The 17,562-nt window shown below is 36.3% G+C and overlaps 1 protein-coding gene across 1 annotated transcript in view; it reads right to left on the bottom strand.

Annotated features, from left to right (window-relative positions):
• Positions 1–252: 252 nt before the first annotated feature.
• The window catches only part of Hs3st-B (Heparan sulfate 3-O sulfotransferase-B), a 39,171-nt gene continuing 21,861 nt past the window's right edge, over positions 253–17,562 (bottom strand). Inside the window, exons 4-5 of the mRNA XM_083143997.1 lie at positions 13,417–13,624; positions 253–10,069 (exon numbers count right to left, since the gene is read on the bottom strand). Of these exons, the coding sequence (XP_083000123.1) occupies positions 9,833–10,069; positions 13,417–13,624 (445 nt within the window). The 3' untranslated portion in view covers positions 253–9,832. The remainder of the gene's footprint in view (positions 10,070–13,416; positions 13,625–17,562) is intronic.

Genomic DNA, 17,562 nt, shown 5'->3' with positions numbered 1-17,562 from the left:
CAAGTGACACTGAAAACATTAACATGAATTAACTACAATATATGCTATCTTGTAGACATGTAATGGTGTGAAGTTGCTGATATATCACTATGCTGATATGAAAATAAACCAGCCAAGTTTGAGTTCAATTTTAAAATGGGAAACCTGTGAATAAAACTAAACTCCTTGATTAGTGTGTGACCATGACATTGGTGAGCTTGCATCACCAAAAAAAAAAAAAAAAAAAAAAAAAAAAAAAAAAAAAAAACTGTCTTTAAAAGGTTTATTTTACAAGGTACGCAAATAATGCATTTATCTTCATACAAAGACAAGATGATTGACTTCAGGACTGGTTACAATCTGTTGAGATGATAAAAGTTTCAATAATTTTGATAAACCAATATGGCGTTATTGGCACATTCCAATAGCACACCAATTAATTGATCCCATTTCAATTATTTAGTATCTTTTCTTGTTTTGTTTTCTCTACCTATGATGATGAGGGAGAATGATGATAACATGAAGCCATTTTCTCAACAGAATGCATTTAACCCCTTTTTAAGTATGAAAATATTAACTGAAATTCGGTAACAGTTCCATATGGGCACAACGTATTTCTTCAATTTTACAGAAGAAACTACTTACGGAACTGAGTTTCTGTGGCATTTTCAAAGTTCGTGAAGGTATTTTCCGTCATCGTTGAATGTATTCGACCATGAATTCATGTATTTCTGAAGAGGAATATATATCCGATGCACAATTGCCGTTGCTTCTATATGCATCCTCTACGTGAACCAGATGTTGCATACGTTTGATGATGTAACCCCTTGTCAGTGTTTCCAACCTACGCCATGATTTTCTGATGTTGAATTCCACCACGAACCCTTTTTTTTATAACTGTTTACCTAACCTTAAGTGAATGGTTTTTGGGGCTATGCATGAATGGTTTGTGGGACATTTTTCGGTTACGAAGGTTGGAAACATTGAATTCCACACTACTCAAGCTGTGCCCGCCATATTGCATGTTACGGAAAGGAAAAAAGGAAGAACAATAATTACTCTTAATGTGAAACATTGAAATTATTTTCATGAAGAAAGCAACATACCACCTTGAAGAATGTTTCAGAATTCAGAATAGATAAGTATGAATGTTAAAAATGACGAAATAAACGAGTAACAGGTGTTGTGCCCATAGGGAACTGGTAATGAAATTTAAAATCCCGACTCATTCCACACAAAATGGTGCATAAAATACATGTTTGGCACAATTCACATAACTAGGAACATTTTACATTCTTAAGCGTCATTTTGAGTAGTAATGAAGCAATTATTCAGAGAGCAGAAATATGTAGGAGAAAAACTTTAAACTCACTCTGTGAAAGAGCACTCTCCTATGCACATGCAAACTCTAGAGGGAGCAGCATTGGAAAAGAGGCCTGGAGGTGAAATGTCACCTCTGAGTGCACTCGGTGCTCGCCAGGCTCTACAAGTGCATACAAGTTGGCAAAACCTGTTCTAAACTACATAGTGCACACTAAAACTGAGTTTCTCTTTGTATATGCCCAGTCGGAAGAAATTTGGTATTATTGCATTCAAACACAAATTCCTACAATTATACTCTTTATGAAAGACGACAGTTTTATTATTTGAGTTGTCCCGCCACAGGAGTTTTAACAGGTATTTTATAGATTCCGTCACTGGTAAATTTCTCCTTGCTGCACATAATATACATAGACCCAAAGCACGCTGCAACAAAGATTGATGAGAGTTAAATGGACCTGTAATTGGACAGACCCTGTCTACGTAAGCTCTTTCACTTTCCTGCATCTACCATGCTAGCTACTAACTGTGCTCCTTTCAACTTCTTCGTTGCAGACACAACTTGTAACTGCTAACCTAAGGGTCAACATATTAGTGCTATTCTAAAGCTAAAAGTATTTCAATTATTGACATTATTCCATTCTAATTGTTTTAAACATGATTAACTAACAGAAAATCTATTTGTGCTATTAGTACATTGAAACATGTCATGTTCTAAACATATGAAAAATAGAATACTTCTAAAGAAAACTGTAAGTACAAGTCTTGTAGGAAGACCACATATATTCTGGTGCTTATATATTATATCTACTATGTATGGACCATGTTTTCTAATGCTGCTTCCACACACACACACACCAATAAATGTTGGTATCAGAGTCTGCAATTATGTTGGAAGTATGGAGTAGTCAATGTTGAAGTATCACCCAACCCAATGAAGTTATGGTGTGATTGACAAAAGAATGAAATCAAGTTATCCTTTGTCAAGCACAATCGGACCAACGTGTAACGATGCGGAAAAGTCCAGGTTGATTTCGTGGGACGGATGTGAAGAGAACGCAAAGTTCAGCTGCCTCACTGTACATTCAATTAGTGCAAAGGATAAATATAATTAAGTGCATGGAAAATTGTGTGTTCCTTACTGATTTGCACATCAAGCTGTTTCAATCACACACTCTTGTCATAAGGCTCATAACCTGCACAACATATCTGGTGACAAGTGATGGCTTCCAATTAAGGATAACAATGTCACTTCTTAGGGTTTTCTTCGCAGGAGCTGCTTCAAAAACTAAATGCTTGGCCATGGAAGTAGGCAGGTGGCAGAAGTTCGCGCTGTTGCCATGTTGGAGCACAACCCCACGTGTTCGGAAGTTTAGAATGAAAGATCTCGTTGTAGAGTTGGTCTTTGTAATCCACGTGATACAAACTGACAGTATTTGCTCGAAAGGTCAGGAATGACACAGAAGTGCCCCGGAGAGATGTCTGATGCTCGAACTAGGCAACACAGCCTGGTTGACGTTGCCACAGATTGCGCTGGAACCAGCAACTTTTATCCCACTCTCGCTCTGCTTTTCCCATATGTGGCACCAGCACTATTCTGCCCATTTGCCTATTCTCATGCGTTTACTTCAAAATTTGTGTGAAAATAGTGGCTTGACCTGGAATCAAGAATGGGTTTTTGTAGCTCAGTGGTAGAGCACTGCTACGGAATGCCACATCAAGCTGTGGACTCACAGTAACTTGAGAACACTAACGCCACCTCATTACAAATGGAAGAACTAATTTAGAAACTATTTTAAAGTTATGACATTTCATTAACACTATTGTGATTCTATATTTCAGTAATGCTATTTGGTCAGGATGGCTAAAAAAATCTACACTTCACCATCCATAAAGTATTTCCCTTGCATTTAACTTTCTAGTAAAGCAAAATTCTTCACAAATAATTGACCAATAAAGCAGGAAGCTTTACAGTAACATCTGCAGCTAATAATAACATTTTGGTATAGATAAATATGAAAATATTTGTTTTTTGAAAAATCCAGATACCCTACCCAGGACTGTATCTGCAACTTCTAAAATTTACTACTTTCCACACTTCGATAGGAATTAATTAAGTTCTGGCATACTTGATTTGGACTAAATACTGAAGTTGTCATCACACAATTTCAAGCATGATATATATTACAAAATTTCAAATACTTGTTAACTGACAACTTGTAATTTAATCATTTAAGACTGTGTGTTGCAGTCGCAATGTTAATAACTACACCATGTTACAGAAAAATAATTAATGTATTATTAATAAACACATTTTGTTTAATATCTGTAAATACAAACAGCAAATTTTTCTTGCTACAAATGATGACATTCCTCAAACCCCTTGTTCATATACTCAGTGAAGATATAAGCAGCATGTACATCTGATTACATTTTGCAAATAATCAACCAATGGCTATAATGACTACAAATTTTACAACTGAAGACTTGTCACACTAAAATGGAACACATGGTAGCTTCATGTGTAAAGAATCATCATGATTCTGCATACATATTGTTTATGACATTGTTTTGTGTCAAATTTACAAATATATTATTTAAAGCAGCTTTTTCGTTTATTAATTTTTCAATCCAGTTTTCACACAACACTATCTTCATCAGGCAACTGCTGTTGCATAAATATAATAAATAAAGCACTGAAGCTCTTAAAAATGATGCGTCTGGGTACCAGTGGACATTAAATTGAAACAGCTGGGTAGAAATGTGCTGGTGTCATGTATGCAGCAGACAAAGCGAGCAAGGATATTTCTAGGGTCACTTCAGTCTTTCCTAGGGTTAGCAAACACATACTATTTATTGGCCATGTCATACATTATAGTCTAGTACCCAGCATCTTGGAGGAGGGGTGGGGGGGGGGCACCTTGAAAAAGTTAGTAACGTCCTACATTTTGAGGATCACATGATTTGCGATGAGAAGGTGAATTGCCCGTCCTGCACCATAGCCGTGCGGTGTAAAGCATCGTGCTTTGGGACACTTGCAGGTTCGAGTCTCCTGGGGGAAGCAGAACAACTTTTCTCCTGAGATTTCGGCCTGTGTACGGGACCAGTGGTCACCTGCCATCATGATGAAATTAAGCAGCTATGAATGAGTAGCATAACCCAGTGACGGAAACCTATCAGAATGACGGAAAGGGGTGGGGGGGTGTGTTGTGCTGACCACATGTTGCCCCATAACTGATTGGATGATCTCCCACCTCTGGTGGTAGTGAGGCCGGCAGTCGGTAGGCTGCTGCGTCACAGGTTATTATTATTAAGTGTATTGTCTGAAGAAGCAAATATTAAACAGAAAATACTTATCTCCTATAGATTTGGTGGAGTATGGTATTTATAGTAGACACTGTACTATAATTTTCTCATATTCTGTAAAAGATTTGGCACAATTTGAAGGATTTGTAATTATATTTTGACCAAAAGGAGAATTTGCGAACAAACAAACAAAATGGCTCTTCGATGCTAGAAAATGTGTGGAGTAATGTTATTGATTATTAGTTTGGACATTTTGAACATACGACTTTTCACTTAAAAATTATTATTTCTGACCAGAAAATGTTGACTGATTGATTGAGATTGTGTTTCAAGTTCACTTTATGCTCAGTAAGGCTAATCAGGGCTGGACCTACAGTTTAAAGTGGGATCCAAACCACTATGTGCCTCCACCGGGTATTGAACCTGGGACCCCTTGAGACCAGAAAATGTGTATCATTATTTGCAAACATTTCCTTACTGTGAATGATTGTATTCTTCAATTGGGGAGAGTCAGCCCTATACTCAGTTTTCGACTCTGACCTTACCAATAATGGTACTTAAACCCTTGACATACATAATTATCCAATAAATATCTGTGTTCATTCTGTGTAGATCATATTAGGCCCACATTAGACGAAAGCATTTTCCTTAGCATTTGTCCTAACATTTATGGCAGGACCAAAATGCTATTTTATTTTCTTCCCTCAGCTTATATTCGGGCATCATCTTTTTTTGTTTTTGCTCCTTCAAATTTTAGGGTGCGGCTTATATTCGAGCCAATATGGTATTATACATTGTAATCGCAAAAGTTAACCAAAATGTTCCATGAAATACTTCCGTAGTATTATCTGCTATAAGATTTTTGGAAGCATTTATGCTACCAAAAATGTTAAAAGTAAATTCTTCAGTCTCAAGCTGCCCTTAGAAAACCAGACTGCAAATACGCACTTTTGAACTGATGCACCAGCACCATTGCACGAAGGGCACAAATTCTGCTAATCATTTAATTCCATGTCCCCCAATTGTAACCCACATTGGCAACTGAATCTACGCAAACACTTGCAACCTATCTCCATAACTATTATGGTCATCTCCCCACGATTTCTTACACCAAACTACGTGCTTATAATCTCCGAAAACATCTGTGCATGTCCCTGCCAACACCGACACAAGCAGTCACTCTGACACCAATGAGAATCAGTACATGTGTAAGCAACTACACAAAATATTTCAGTAAGTACCTATTAATACAATTAAGCATATACATCAAAGAATTCAAAACAAACGACAAACATAAAAACAAAAACACAGAATTCTTGCAAGGAACTTAAAAAATATTCATAAAAATGCTTCCACCACAGAACAGACATATTTGTCCAACAAATCTCCTCCTTTGCACGTGGAAGTCATCGCTGAGCACCGAATGCTAGATTTCTTTCTCAGGTACTTGTAATAAATCGCCTCTAAATTCATCAATAAAACATTATCAAATGGCATACATAAATTACAAGGAAGTGGTATAAAAGTCTCCAAGGCAACATGAGAGCTCACACAATTATGTCAATCTGTTCTGACTAGTCTTTCAGGTACAGGAAAGAAAGATAGTAACAATTTCAATGTTCTAGCAAATATTTCAACCTACATTAAACAATGTAAATGTGCTTGCAAAATAAAAACTATATTGTATGGCATGTATTACAGAATGCAATGTTGTAAACACTGCAGAGAAATATGGCACCTTGACTGTTTTCTTTGTTGTAGTTTTGAGGTAGTCTCTAATTTCAATGCACCTGTTTCTATTACTAATACTGTTTAGTTGAATAGTTTTCAGTACTCTGGGATAGGCTTGAAACTGCTATTTTCCAATAAGAAACATATATTATAAAATGTGTGACAACTTAATTCCCGGAATGGCCTTGTGAAAGCAAAATTTGCTCACCTGTGCACTAGTGGTCACTATCGGCATCAAAATGCTCTGTGAACCTATGCACTGCTGGAAACAGTTTTCAAATAGTTTTTCGGGATACCTTGCGGTAATGCTGCCATGTTGCATTGGATATCAGGATTGAGGGAAGGTTAGCAAATCTTTGTCTCTTCATAGGAATTTCTTATTTTTGTAAAGAGTCAGTCTAGGTGGATGGTCCATTTTTGTAATGGATTTGTTAGACAGGAACTTGTGAACTCTCAACACCACATGAGCTGGAGCACTGTCATGGTGGAGATTCCACTTGTGGTGCCAGAATTGTGGTATTGTCCTCCAGATTGTCAACATTTCCAAATAACACGGTTGATTCGCCTTTTTTCCTTGTTCAATGAATTCATAGAAACAACTATGGTTTTCATTGTTTGAATTAGGCTATTTTATGACACTTCTCTGCCAGTTTTGGCTAGATGCAATGATGGGGAGGAGTAATGATATGATGAATTGATGAACAGACACTAATCAAAAGGAATGCCCAGGCTGTGATTCAACCCAGGACCCATGACGTTACAGTTCTTTGCTAACCTCAACTGTGAAGGTTGGCTCAAGCAAGGTCTTGAACATGCTTTATTTCTTTTTCCACTACATATTCTGGTGTTTTGTTTCAGTGTCTTATTGACAACACACTGTTTCATCATCACTAACAACCTTATCCTCTCTGCTTTGTGTAAAAATCAGATGAAAGATGAAGCCGACATTGATTTTGGTCATCTGTGAAGATTTTAGGCACCATCAATGTGGACTTTTTTTTATGTTAACAGTATACCACAGACATGTACTACCCTCTGCTGCTCAGGAACGAACAACTTGTTTTGCCTGTGGCTCATGTAAATGCAAGTTGGAACATGTCCACACATGCTTGGGTATGTGAGTTTGCCTGATATACTGCAACCATTCCAGAAATTATATTTGTCACCACACACACACACACAAAATCTATTGTAACCAATTTTTAAAACTTGATAAAAATACAATGCCTCAATTTTACCTTAGTTGCATCCACAAAATTCAGAAATTATGTTTCTCACTATTTTTAGCCTCAGGTTTTTGAAATGAGAAATTTACCGTATTATGTGTATGAACCTACAAGGGAAAGTACCCCTTGCTCTCATAACTGACAAACATTACCACAGTAAGTGGTATATTTCACTGGGAAGCTATATGCATAATGGACACATAAACCCATCATATTCTTTAAAAATATGAACAATTGTGGCATTTTTGCACTTCATAAGATGGATGTATAATCTAAGATGAGAAGAAAATTCAGAAAATATGGCACAACTTTCATGATAAACACTGGTGTTAATATGCATGGATAAGTAATGCACGAATGTCCAAGAAATAAAACAAATTTCATTGGAAGTACAGACATTAGAATCTTTCACCTCTATCTGTAATACTATTGTGGTAACTGCACACAAGTAGGATAGGGAATGTGGCTAATTTTAATTAAAATTAGTGCTTGTCAATATTGCAAAACAAATGCCTTAGTTATTGTATATCTCCGCTTGTATTACAATGTACGAGAATTGGCACATTGCAAAATATTAATGAAAAGTGAGAGAAAAACTTTCAAACTAATGATACAAGGCTTTTGGAGAAATGGATTTACTTCCAAAATGCACATTGCACATGTTTTGAGCAATCAATGAATGTGTATGTTGATATTCCTAAAATGACCTAAAAACTGTTCCATAACTCCTAAAGCTGCACTCCAAAAGGAAACCTCTTGCTTAGCGTGTGGAGAGTCATGTCCCACCCTCTAGCCTCTAAAAGTTAAATCACTTCTACACCAAAGAATATTACAATAACAGAAAATTAGAATCTAAAAATACTGTTAAATATAACAAAAAATTAATTTCAAAAGACATATTACTCCAATCATTTAAAATTGGCATTGTTGATTCAATGCTAAAAACATATAGAAGTGGTTAAGTTAATGTCTAAATAAATAAGTACAATAAAGTAATACATTTCATTAAGAAACTTGGTGCTCATCAGACAAAATGTTCTTAATATGAAATATTGAAAGTACTTTCTGCTAAATTATTGCTGAATTATTATCCAATTCTTGCTTAATAAGTTATATAAGTAAATTAATTAAAATGAGAAACACTGAGTTTGATATATCGCAGACAAAAATTGGTTTATTATCGCTTATATATATTTACTTATATAAATATATGTGCATGTACTTGATATATGTATACATGAATCATGAAATTTATTTTGTAGTTTATCATATTGGTAAAATTGTGCTTAGATAATTTGTACCATTACTTTTATCTCCAGTGGAAAGTTTTTGGATATCTTAGAATTGCAAAAATCAAACTCCATGTCTTGACACAGAACTTAATGTGGAAAGAATAAATGTTAACTCTTGTCTTTTAGTTTTAAAACTAAAAAAAATAAAGTAAATCTATAACTTACGCATATCTAACTACATTTTCTCTCGGTGCCAAATTGTGCTGAAAGACCAGTTCCCGAATAATATTAATTCTTGCTTCAAAATCAAAATTCTAATGTTCAATTCGTGAATTGTCTCACGCTACGCATCGACATCTCTGCTTTTGTGAACTTATTGTGAGTTCTCTTGTATGCCTAGCACCAAACAGAAAAAAAAAGAAACTTCTGTTCCACAGAAGCAATGTATTCAATACAAACACGCATAAATCCTCTAAAAGTTAACATGTTTGGAGAGAGAACGCTACGATGGATGACATGAAATTATTGCTCATCGCAGTCAAAGAACTCCTCGCAAATTCACTGGCTATCAAGTGCAAATCACTCAACCTAAATCGTAGAAACTGTCTCCACTTAGGCATTCACACATTATATGCATACATGGTCGTGAGCATATTAAGTACCCACTACTTGAAGACATCGACATTCGACACACGTTACTTCTTGTAGAGAAAGAGATAGAAGAAAGAGCCTCTTCTGGAAAAAGGCAAAAACTTGCATATGTACAATAATACGTCATCTGCTGTACATTCCTGAACGTAGACTGCAAACATCACAGAATCTTATATTTTTTAAATGAGATCAACCGCACCCATAATATAGCTTATTTTAAAACTGTAGTTTTGCAAAACTGAAAAACAAATGTACATATATACACAAATATAATGATTATTTCTGACTTTTTTTGGTAAATAAATTAAAAACACTGGTGTTCGTGACTTAAATAGTAAGAACAAATGGCACAGTAACAAAAATAATATTCAAATGCATTTTTGGCTATCATAGCCATCCAAAATTAATACCGGTCAACTGATAGAAACGTGCATTAAATGGTCGGTAGAACTCACGCAATCGCTCTATGGCTTCTGGCTCAATGTATGGATGGTTCCGGCCTTTTGTCTTGCCGAGACAATGAGGTTCCGAGCTGCCTTCTGACTTCATCAGACATGGAAAGCCTTTCGTTGAGTTGAAGTAGAAATGCTTCTCGGTAATCACCCTCTTCAAACCAAGGAAATCCTTCAGAGAAAAAATGGAGAGAAAAAACACCATTAAAAAAATGAACCTACATTCTGAAAAGGAGTAAAGAGTAAATCACTCATAACAGTGGAAACATTAATGGAAGATGAATAAAAAAACACGCTGGCAGTGACATATTTTTCCAAAGGTAGCAATCTTGATTAGCAATGATGTTCAGGACATGCTTTTCCTCACGCATTTCTAGCAACACATTGGGTATTCAACTCAACATGTGCCTTCTAAATGATGACCAGTGGCATAAATAACACCCCGCAACTCCCACGGTGTTTGGGGGAGGGGAAGCTATGGGGGTGCAGTGATGATAAACATCTTGCACTTTATTCTAAATCAGTCACATGGAGAAATCATAAACACCACCATTCTTGAATGCCAAGTGGCCTCCTCTCGCCTGGTGTTTTCATATTACACGTTAAAAAAAAAAAAACTCTTCATTGCATGCATAAATGGAATGTTTGCTGACACCTGTCAGCACCGGTGTTATTCTCTTCACCTCACGGCCAGTTTAATTTGATCTTGTTGCCTCAAGGAGGAATGTACAATTAAAATAACTTGCTTGACTTTGAAGAGCTTTTCCCTTCGGATGATGCCCAAAATAACACTCAGGCAAAACTGCACATTGAACAGGAGACCTTGATTCAGCTATTCTCTCTGTTCTACAGCTCGATTAGCAATGAATCACGATAAACATAGGGTTGAAACATTGGGGTGTTCACTGATTCCATGTGCTCTGCAACGTGCTCCAGTCTCACCGAAACTTGCTGTGTCTTCCATGTAATAAGACTGCCCAGTTGGCGAATCTGGACTTCCAAGTTCGTCTGCTCAGTGATTGCAACCGATCAAGTCCACACCTGCTAATGTACCTAGTCTTACAATAAATACTGTCACAAAGTTTTAAGTAAATAGACACAAAATGCTGAGATATTGTAATATCCTAATAACATTACTGAAATGGATGCATGACAAATCAAAATCACAAATCATTATTCAAAATGGCCACGCTTAGCACGCACACATTCCGTACGTCTTTGTGGCCACACATCAATTGAATTACGCAACACATCGAATGGATAATGAGCAACTGCCTTCAGAAGAGGCCGCTTTAAACTTTCAATATTGGGATGTCTCTTCTTGCAAACCATCTCCTGAAGCTTAGACAGGGTATAGGTCCGGACTTGCAGAAGGCCAATCCGAAGTGGAAATTAAGTCTGGTACATTTACCTCCAGCCACTGCTGTGTTGTTCGGGCCCCATATGTTGGGGCTGAATCCTGCTGGAAGCTCCACTTCTGACCATGGAAGAGAGTGTTGTTGACATTCTTGACAAGTCTCTCAAGCACTGTCTGCTGGTACACTTTGGCTGATGTTTTGACCCCTTTTTCACAGAAATGAGACGTGCCCTCATAGCAAATGTTCCAGACTTCATTTCCACTTCAGATTGGCCTTCTGCAAGTTTGGCCTATACCCTTTGGACTACAAATTGTGGTCGCAGCTTCAGGAGATGACTTGCTAGAAGAGACATCCCAATATTGAAAGTTTAAAGTGGTCGGTCTCTTCTGAAGGCAATTCTCATTTTCCAGTCGATGTGTTGCGTAATTCAATTGATGCGTGGTCACAAAGACTTACGGAATGTGTGCATGTTAAGGGCAGCAATTATGAATATTGATTTGTGATTTTGATTTGTCATGCATCCATTTCAGTAATGTTATTAGGATATTAAAATATCTCTCAGCATTTTGTGTCAATTTACTTAAAACTTTGTGACAGTATTTATGGTAAAACTAGGTATGTACTATTTTGTTTTTATATTCCAAATTAAATAACTGTTCTGTTGCAAATATACAGCTATATGGGAATAGAACCAGTCTCAGTGGAACTATATTCTGTGCACATGTTTAGGTCTATGTGTGCGAAAAGTTGCTGCAAACTTAACCTGTTACGCAGCTTAGGCATGTATTGACTAGTGGTCAGGGGTAGAAAACACTTCAAATAATTAGGTGGCAGATTTTTTTTCTTTTGCAAATATGGTGTAAGAAAGCCATGAATCCGACTAAAGTAAAGATACATATTTTACATTTTAAAATATGATGTTAAAACATTCAATTATTAATTAATGCAAGAAGTTTCTTAGATATTATAAGAGAAGATAAATATTGTGAACAGACAAGTAATACGGGTTTCCTGAATTTAACCTTTTTATTTCCTCTTTAACCTTTACACCGCCGAGCAGGTTTTCGAAAGTAACCCCTCTCTGGCTGCAGCCTTTGAACATGATTTTTAAATTTTTACACCTATTTCAGAAAAACGTTATATCTCGGAGACTATTTGAGCAATCTACTTCAGGTAACTTTTGTTTTGCAGCTAGAACATCAGCGCATGCAACCGTGCAGGAATCAAAATGCCAAAGTCAATAAGAGGGGTTAAGTGGGCCGCAGCCCACAACTTTCAATGAAAAAATTATAAAAAAGGGGATTTTGTCACATATTCGATAATGTAATGGTCCCAGATACATGAAATGACTTTCATTCGGTTGAGAAAGAACCATTCTTTGAAAATAATGCTAAAGTTTACCTCTGCTTCCCAAAATAGCGGGGAAAGAGGGGCAAACTCCCAATTTTTATGATTTTTTCATTGAAAGTTGGGGGCCACGGCCCACCCAACCCCTCTTATTGGCTTTGGCATTTTGATTCCTGCACAGTTGCATGCCATGATGTTCTAGCTGCAACACAAAAGTTACCTGAAGTAGATTGGTCAAATAGCCTAAGAGTTATAACATATTTTGTCAAATAAGTGTACAAATTTAAAATTCGCGCCAGCTTCCATACGTAACTTTGGAGTTGGGGGGGAGGGGTTATGGGGGGGGGGTTTCTTCCACATGACATTTCAAAATCTTGTCTGAACATCTGTCAGCGTTTACAACCTCAAATACAAATATGAAGGTGCTAAAAGCACATGAACTTTTTAATCAGCATGATGGGTTACCAGTGACCCATCGGCCGACTACACCTATATTTTCTATGGGTCCCATGTGACCCATTGGCCGAGTAAAGGTTAATATCATTTTCATTTGTTGTTATTAGTCCTAAGTACTTAAATTTGGAAACTGATTCAAACGAGTTATCAATAATTAAATTTTGATTATTACCTAATGCTTATTTAGTTCTCTCTTTGCTAACTTCCAAACCTATCTATTTAGCTGCTTTGAAAAATATTTTAGCATTATTCTTACTTGTATTTATATGATCCCCTAATAAGTCTACATCATCTGCATATGCTAACAACTAAGACCATTAAATTTTAGTCCTATTCTAAATAAGAACTAAAATGCTACCTGGACTCTTGCTAATTCTGCCGCTGGGTCCACCACTAGCTGCTCTCCACTGACAAACAGGAATTGACTCAGAGGGAAGAAACGAAGCCACCTTTCTAAATGTCTCGCATACACACCAATTTTCACTGGTCCCCATGAAGTATCCACAAGCCCCATGCTTTTATTACAGAATGCCAACTCTTCAAATCGCTTCATGCTCCTCTTTTTGCTGCAAAACAAAAAAATGTGAAAGTTTATTCCCCTAAGTAAACATGGTAAAAATGTATCTACAAGAAAGTTGACCATGTGCACAATAACCTTAGTCACATCAAAAGGGAAAAAAGTAATGAATTAACCTGATATACATATATTTGGTTATTTGGTGTTGATTTTCTACAACTAGCAGGGTGCGAAATCCTGGGGGAACAGGGGGGATTTCCCCCACCAACAATCTTGACCTCAAAATTCCCTCCACCAAAAATTTTCAGATGACTTTTTGCATTAACAACCAAAGAAGCAAATAGTTTTTACTTCAAGTATACTTTACTAAGAATAAAATCGAAAACACATACAAAGTAGTGTGATTGTGAGCGTTCAGTCAGTCTTCTTCTTCTTCTTTTCTCTCTCTCTCTCTCTCAAAACCAAAACTATTTCATTTCAACAATTACATAATACAACTAATTCAACTATTTTGTAATTTATAGACATCCTTAAACAGTTAGTAAATTAATTACTTTGCTATGTTATAAATATCTAATACAGTATCTGTAAAAATAAATATTAATTCCTTTGTATGTATTTCATAATAATCTATCTTTAAATATTTAGTTATTTTCTTTTATATTTAATAACATTAAAAATATGTATATCATATAATAATTACACAAATATAAATCTATGTGTATATATTTATATTTGAATGTGTGTGTGTGTGTGGGTGTAGATTAATCTTACTGCTCATACCATACAAGTCTTAAATGACTTCGCACCCTGATAACCTTTACGATGAATATAATGTGCACTTTTTCCAAAATGTTTGCCACCAAAAACTGCGGTGCGTATTATGCATGGAATAATTCGGACAGCCAACATGAAACCATACAGGGTCATTCCATTATTTTGTGACACTTGTATTGATTTTTCATGTTTACGGAACCCTGTCATGTTGTATATGGTTGTAAAGCTTAATTTCTGCAGTTTCTGAATGTGGCAACGGTAATCCATTCAAGATGATGACACTAACGTGCAATGAGGTAGAAATAAGCTCATCACAAAATGAAGGAACGTTCTGATTTTTATGGTACTTTGGATGAAAGAAAAGATAATGAAAAAAAAAATAATAATTAAAATATATTACTGGCCAAATAATATTATATATATGGAGTGGGTACATGCCTCAATGGAAGAAATCTTGAGCTACTAACGGCTTGTTTGAGGGTCCCAAATATGCCTTGTATAAATGTTACGTTAGTCACAGAAAAAGTATATATAACAGTTGGGCTGAAAAGTTCATAGGCTGACTCATAGATGGCGTTACTAGAATTAAATCCATGTGATTTTTACTTAGTACTAACCTTCAAATTTATACGTGTATAAATTTCACAGCTGCCGGAAAATTAGTTCGTGAGATATAGCATTGTGAGTGAAGCAGCTTTGTTATTGTGAAAAAATGGATAAAAAAGAATTTCGTGTGTTAATAAAGCATTGCTTTTTGGCGAAAAAAAAATACTGTTGAAGCCAAGGCTTGGCTTGATAAACATTATTTGAACTCTGCACCAGGAAAATCAACCGTTGAGAAGTGGTTTGCTAAATTTAAAATAGGCGAAATGAGCATCGAAGACGATGCACACAGTGGACGCCCCAAAGAGGCTGTTACCGACGAAAACATCAAAAAAGTTCACAAAATAATTTTAAATGATCGTAAAGTGAAGTTGATCGAGATAGATGAGACTTTAAAAATATCAAAGGAACGTGTTGGACATATTGTGCATGAATATTTGAACATGCGAAAGCTGTGTGCAAAATGGGTGCCGCGCGTGTTGACAATCGATCAAAAGCAACAACGTTTTGATGATTCGGAGGAATGTTTAGCGATATTCAACCGTAATATACACGAATTTTTCCGTCGATATATTACAATGGATGAAACACGGCTCCATATCTACACTCCAGAGTCCAATCGACAGTCAGCCGAGTGGACTGCACGTGATGAACCGAATCCAAAGCGTGGAAAGACGCAACAGTCGGCTGGCAAGGTTATGGCATCAGTATTCTGGGATGCGCATGGTATTATATTCATCGATTACCTCAAAAAGGGCCAAACCATCAACAGCGATTATTACATAGCGTTGTTGGAGCATTTAAAGGATGAAATCACGAAAAAACGGCCCCATTTGAAGAAGAAAAAAGTGCTGTTTCATCAAGACAATGCACCGTATCACAAATCAATGAAAACGATGGCAAAATTATATGAATTATACTACGAATTGCTTCCCCATCCACCATATTCTCCAGATCTGGCCCCCAGTGACTTTTTCCTGTTTGCAGACCTTAAAAGAATGCTCGCTGGAAAGAAATTTAGCACTGATGAAGAAGTAATCGCCGAAACTGAGGCCTATTTTGAGGCTAAAGAGAAATCGTACTATAAAAATGGCATCGAAAAATTGTATGACCGCTATAATCGTTGTATCGCCCTCAAAGGCAACTATATTGAATAATAAAATCGAATTTTGTCAAAAAAGTATTTTTTACTATGTTAGCCTACGAACTTTTCAGCCCAACTGTTATATTGAAGCTTTTCTAGTAAAAGTAAAGAAGGCTATTTCGCACTTTGCAATGTAATGTTCTGCGACACCAAGAAAAGCAGTTCCAAGCCTATTACAGAATGAATAAGGTGGTTAAAGAGTGACAGCTAAACACAGTTGAGGGAGAGGGGGTAGGTGGTGTCGGTTGGTGATTTATTGTTTACACAAGACGATATTCTGCTCTTGGACCACATAGCAACAGGTGACTCACTGAATAGGTATGATGTCATTCACTCTTGATTGGCATAGCAACAGCTTTACGACCTACAACTAAGAAACTGAATTATACTGCACATTATATAGAGATATAATTGTTTGTCACTTATACCCATCAAAATTAGGGTGTGCATTATACACACGTAAATACGGTAACTATAATTATGTATTAATAATAAAATACAGGAAATTTTATGTTAATTTTAGGTATTTTTCTCCCAAGTTCAAGTACCAGTGTCCAAGGTGTGTTGTTCCAGTACTGACACATGTACCATAGTTTGAGAAACCCTGTTGTAGGTCATTTAATCCACCAAGTTATAACTTCATAGTTTCCGTTGACAATACTGGATATAACTGTAGCAAACTTGATTGAATAAGAAAGAAATGTCTTACATTTTCAAGCAAAGAACAAAATATTACATGATAAAATTACATATTCCCATTAACAAGTATATCATTCACTTCAACATGCAAAATTATGTGTGAAACATGAATATTTTGAACCTCCATCCAGCATAACAAATTGTATGTGAAAGACAATTGTACATTAAGCATTGCAGTGTGTTAAGCTGTGGGCAGTTTGGAAGTTTTATTAGTATTATTATTATAATTATTACTACACTGCTAAACATCATTGGACTGAAGAATATATCAACAATTGCAAAATTTTGAGTCTTCTTTATACGCATATAAGTTAACTAGAGCATATACCATAGTTCATTGCATATTTGTCGCCACCCCACAATTGTCGCACTTTATTTTTCAGTCCAAAAATTAGTTTATAACATTTCGATCTTGGGCTGTTCATGCTCGCAAAGAAAACCCCAGCTGAACACGATTTCGATGACCTCCATCAGTTGCAGTTCGCGGCCTTTCATTCCGTTCTCTCACATAGCTGAGATTTTTAAGAGCATGATAAACTCAAGATCGCACAGTACTGATGTCTACACATTCATCCCCATAAAATGCCTTCAGTCTCAGATGAATGTCAATTTGTAGCACATTTTCTGCAGTTATAAAGTCGATCACGGCACGCTACTTCAGTTGCTCCACCGACATTGCATGGTTACATGCTGCCATTTTCCTCGCTATAGTTCAGCACCCCCCTGGTGATAGGAGTTTGAAACCTTCAATGGAGAAGCTGGAA

This window comes from Lepisma saccharinum, chromosome 22 (genome assembly GCF_977018435.1).
Source record: "Lepisma saccharinum chromosome 22, izLepSacc3.1, whole genome shotgun sequence".
Lineage (NCBI taxonomy): Eukaryota > Metazoa > Arthropoda > Insecta > Zygentoma > Lepismatidae > Lepisma > Lepisma saccharinum.
Note: the sequence above shows the minus strand (reverse complement) of the source record. Positions and strands in the feature narration are given on the sequence as shown.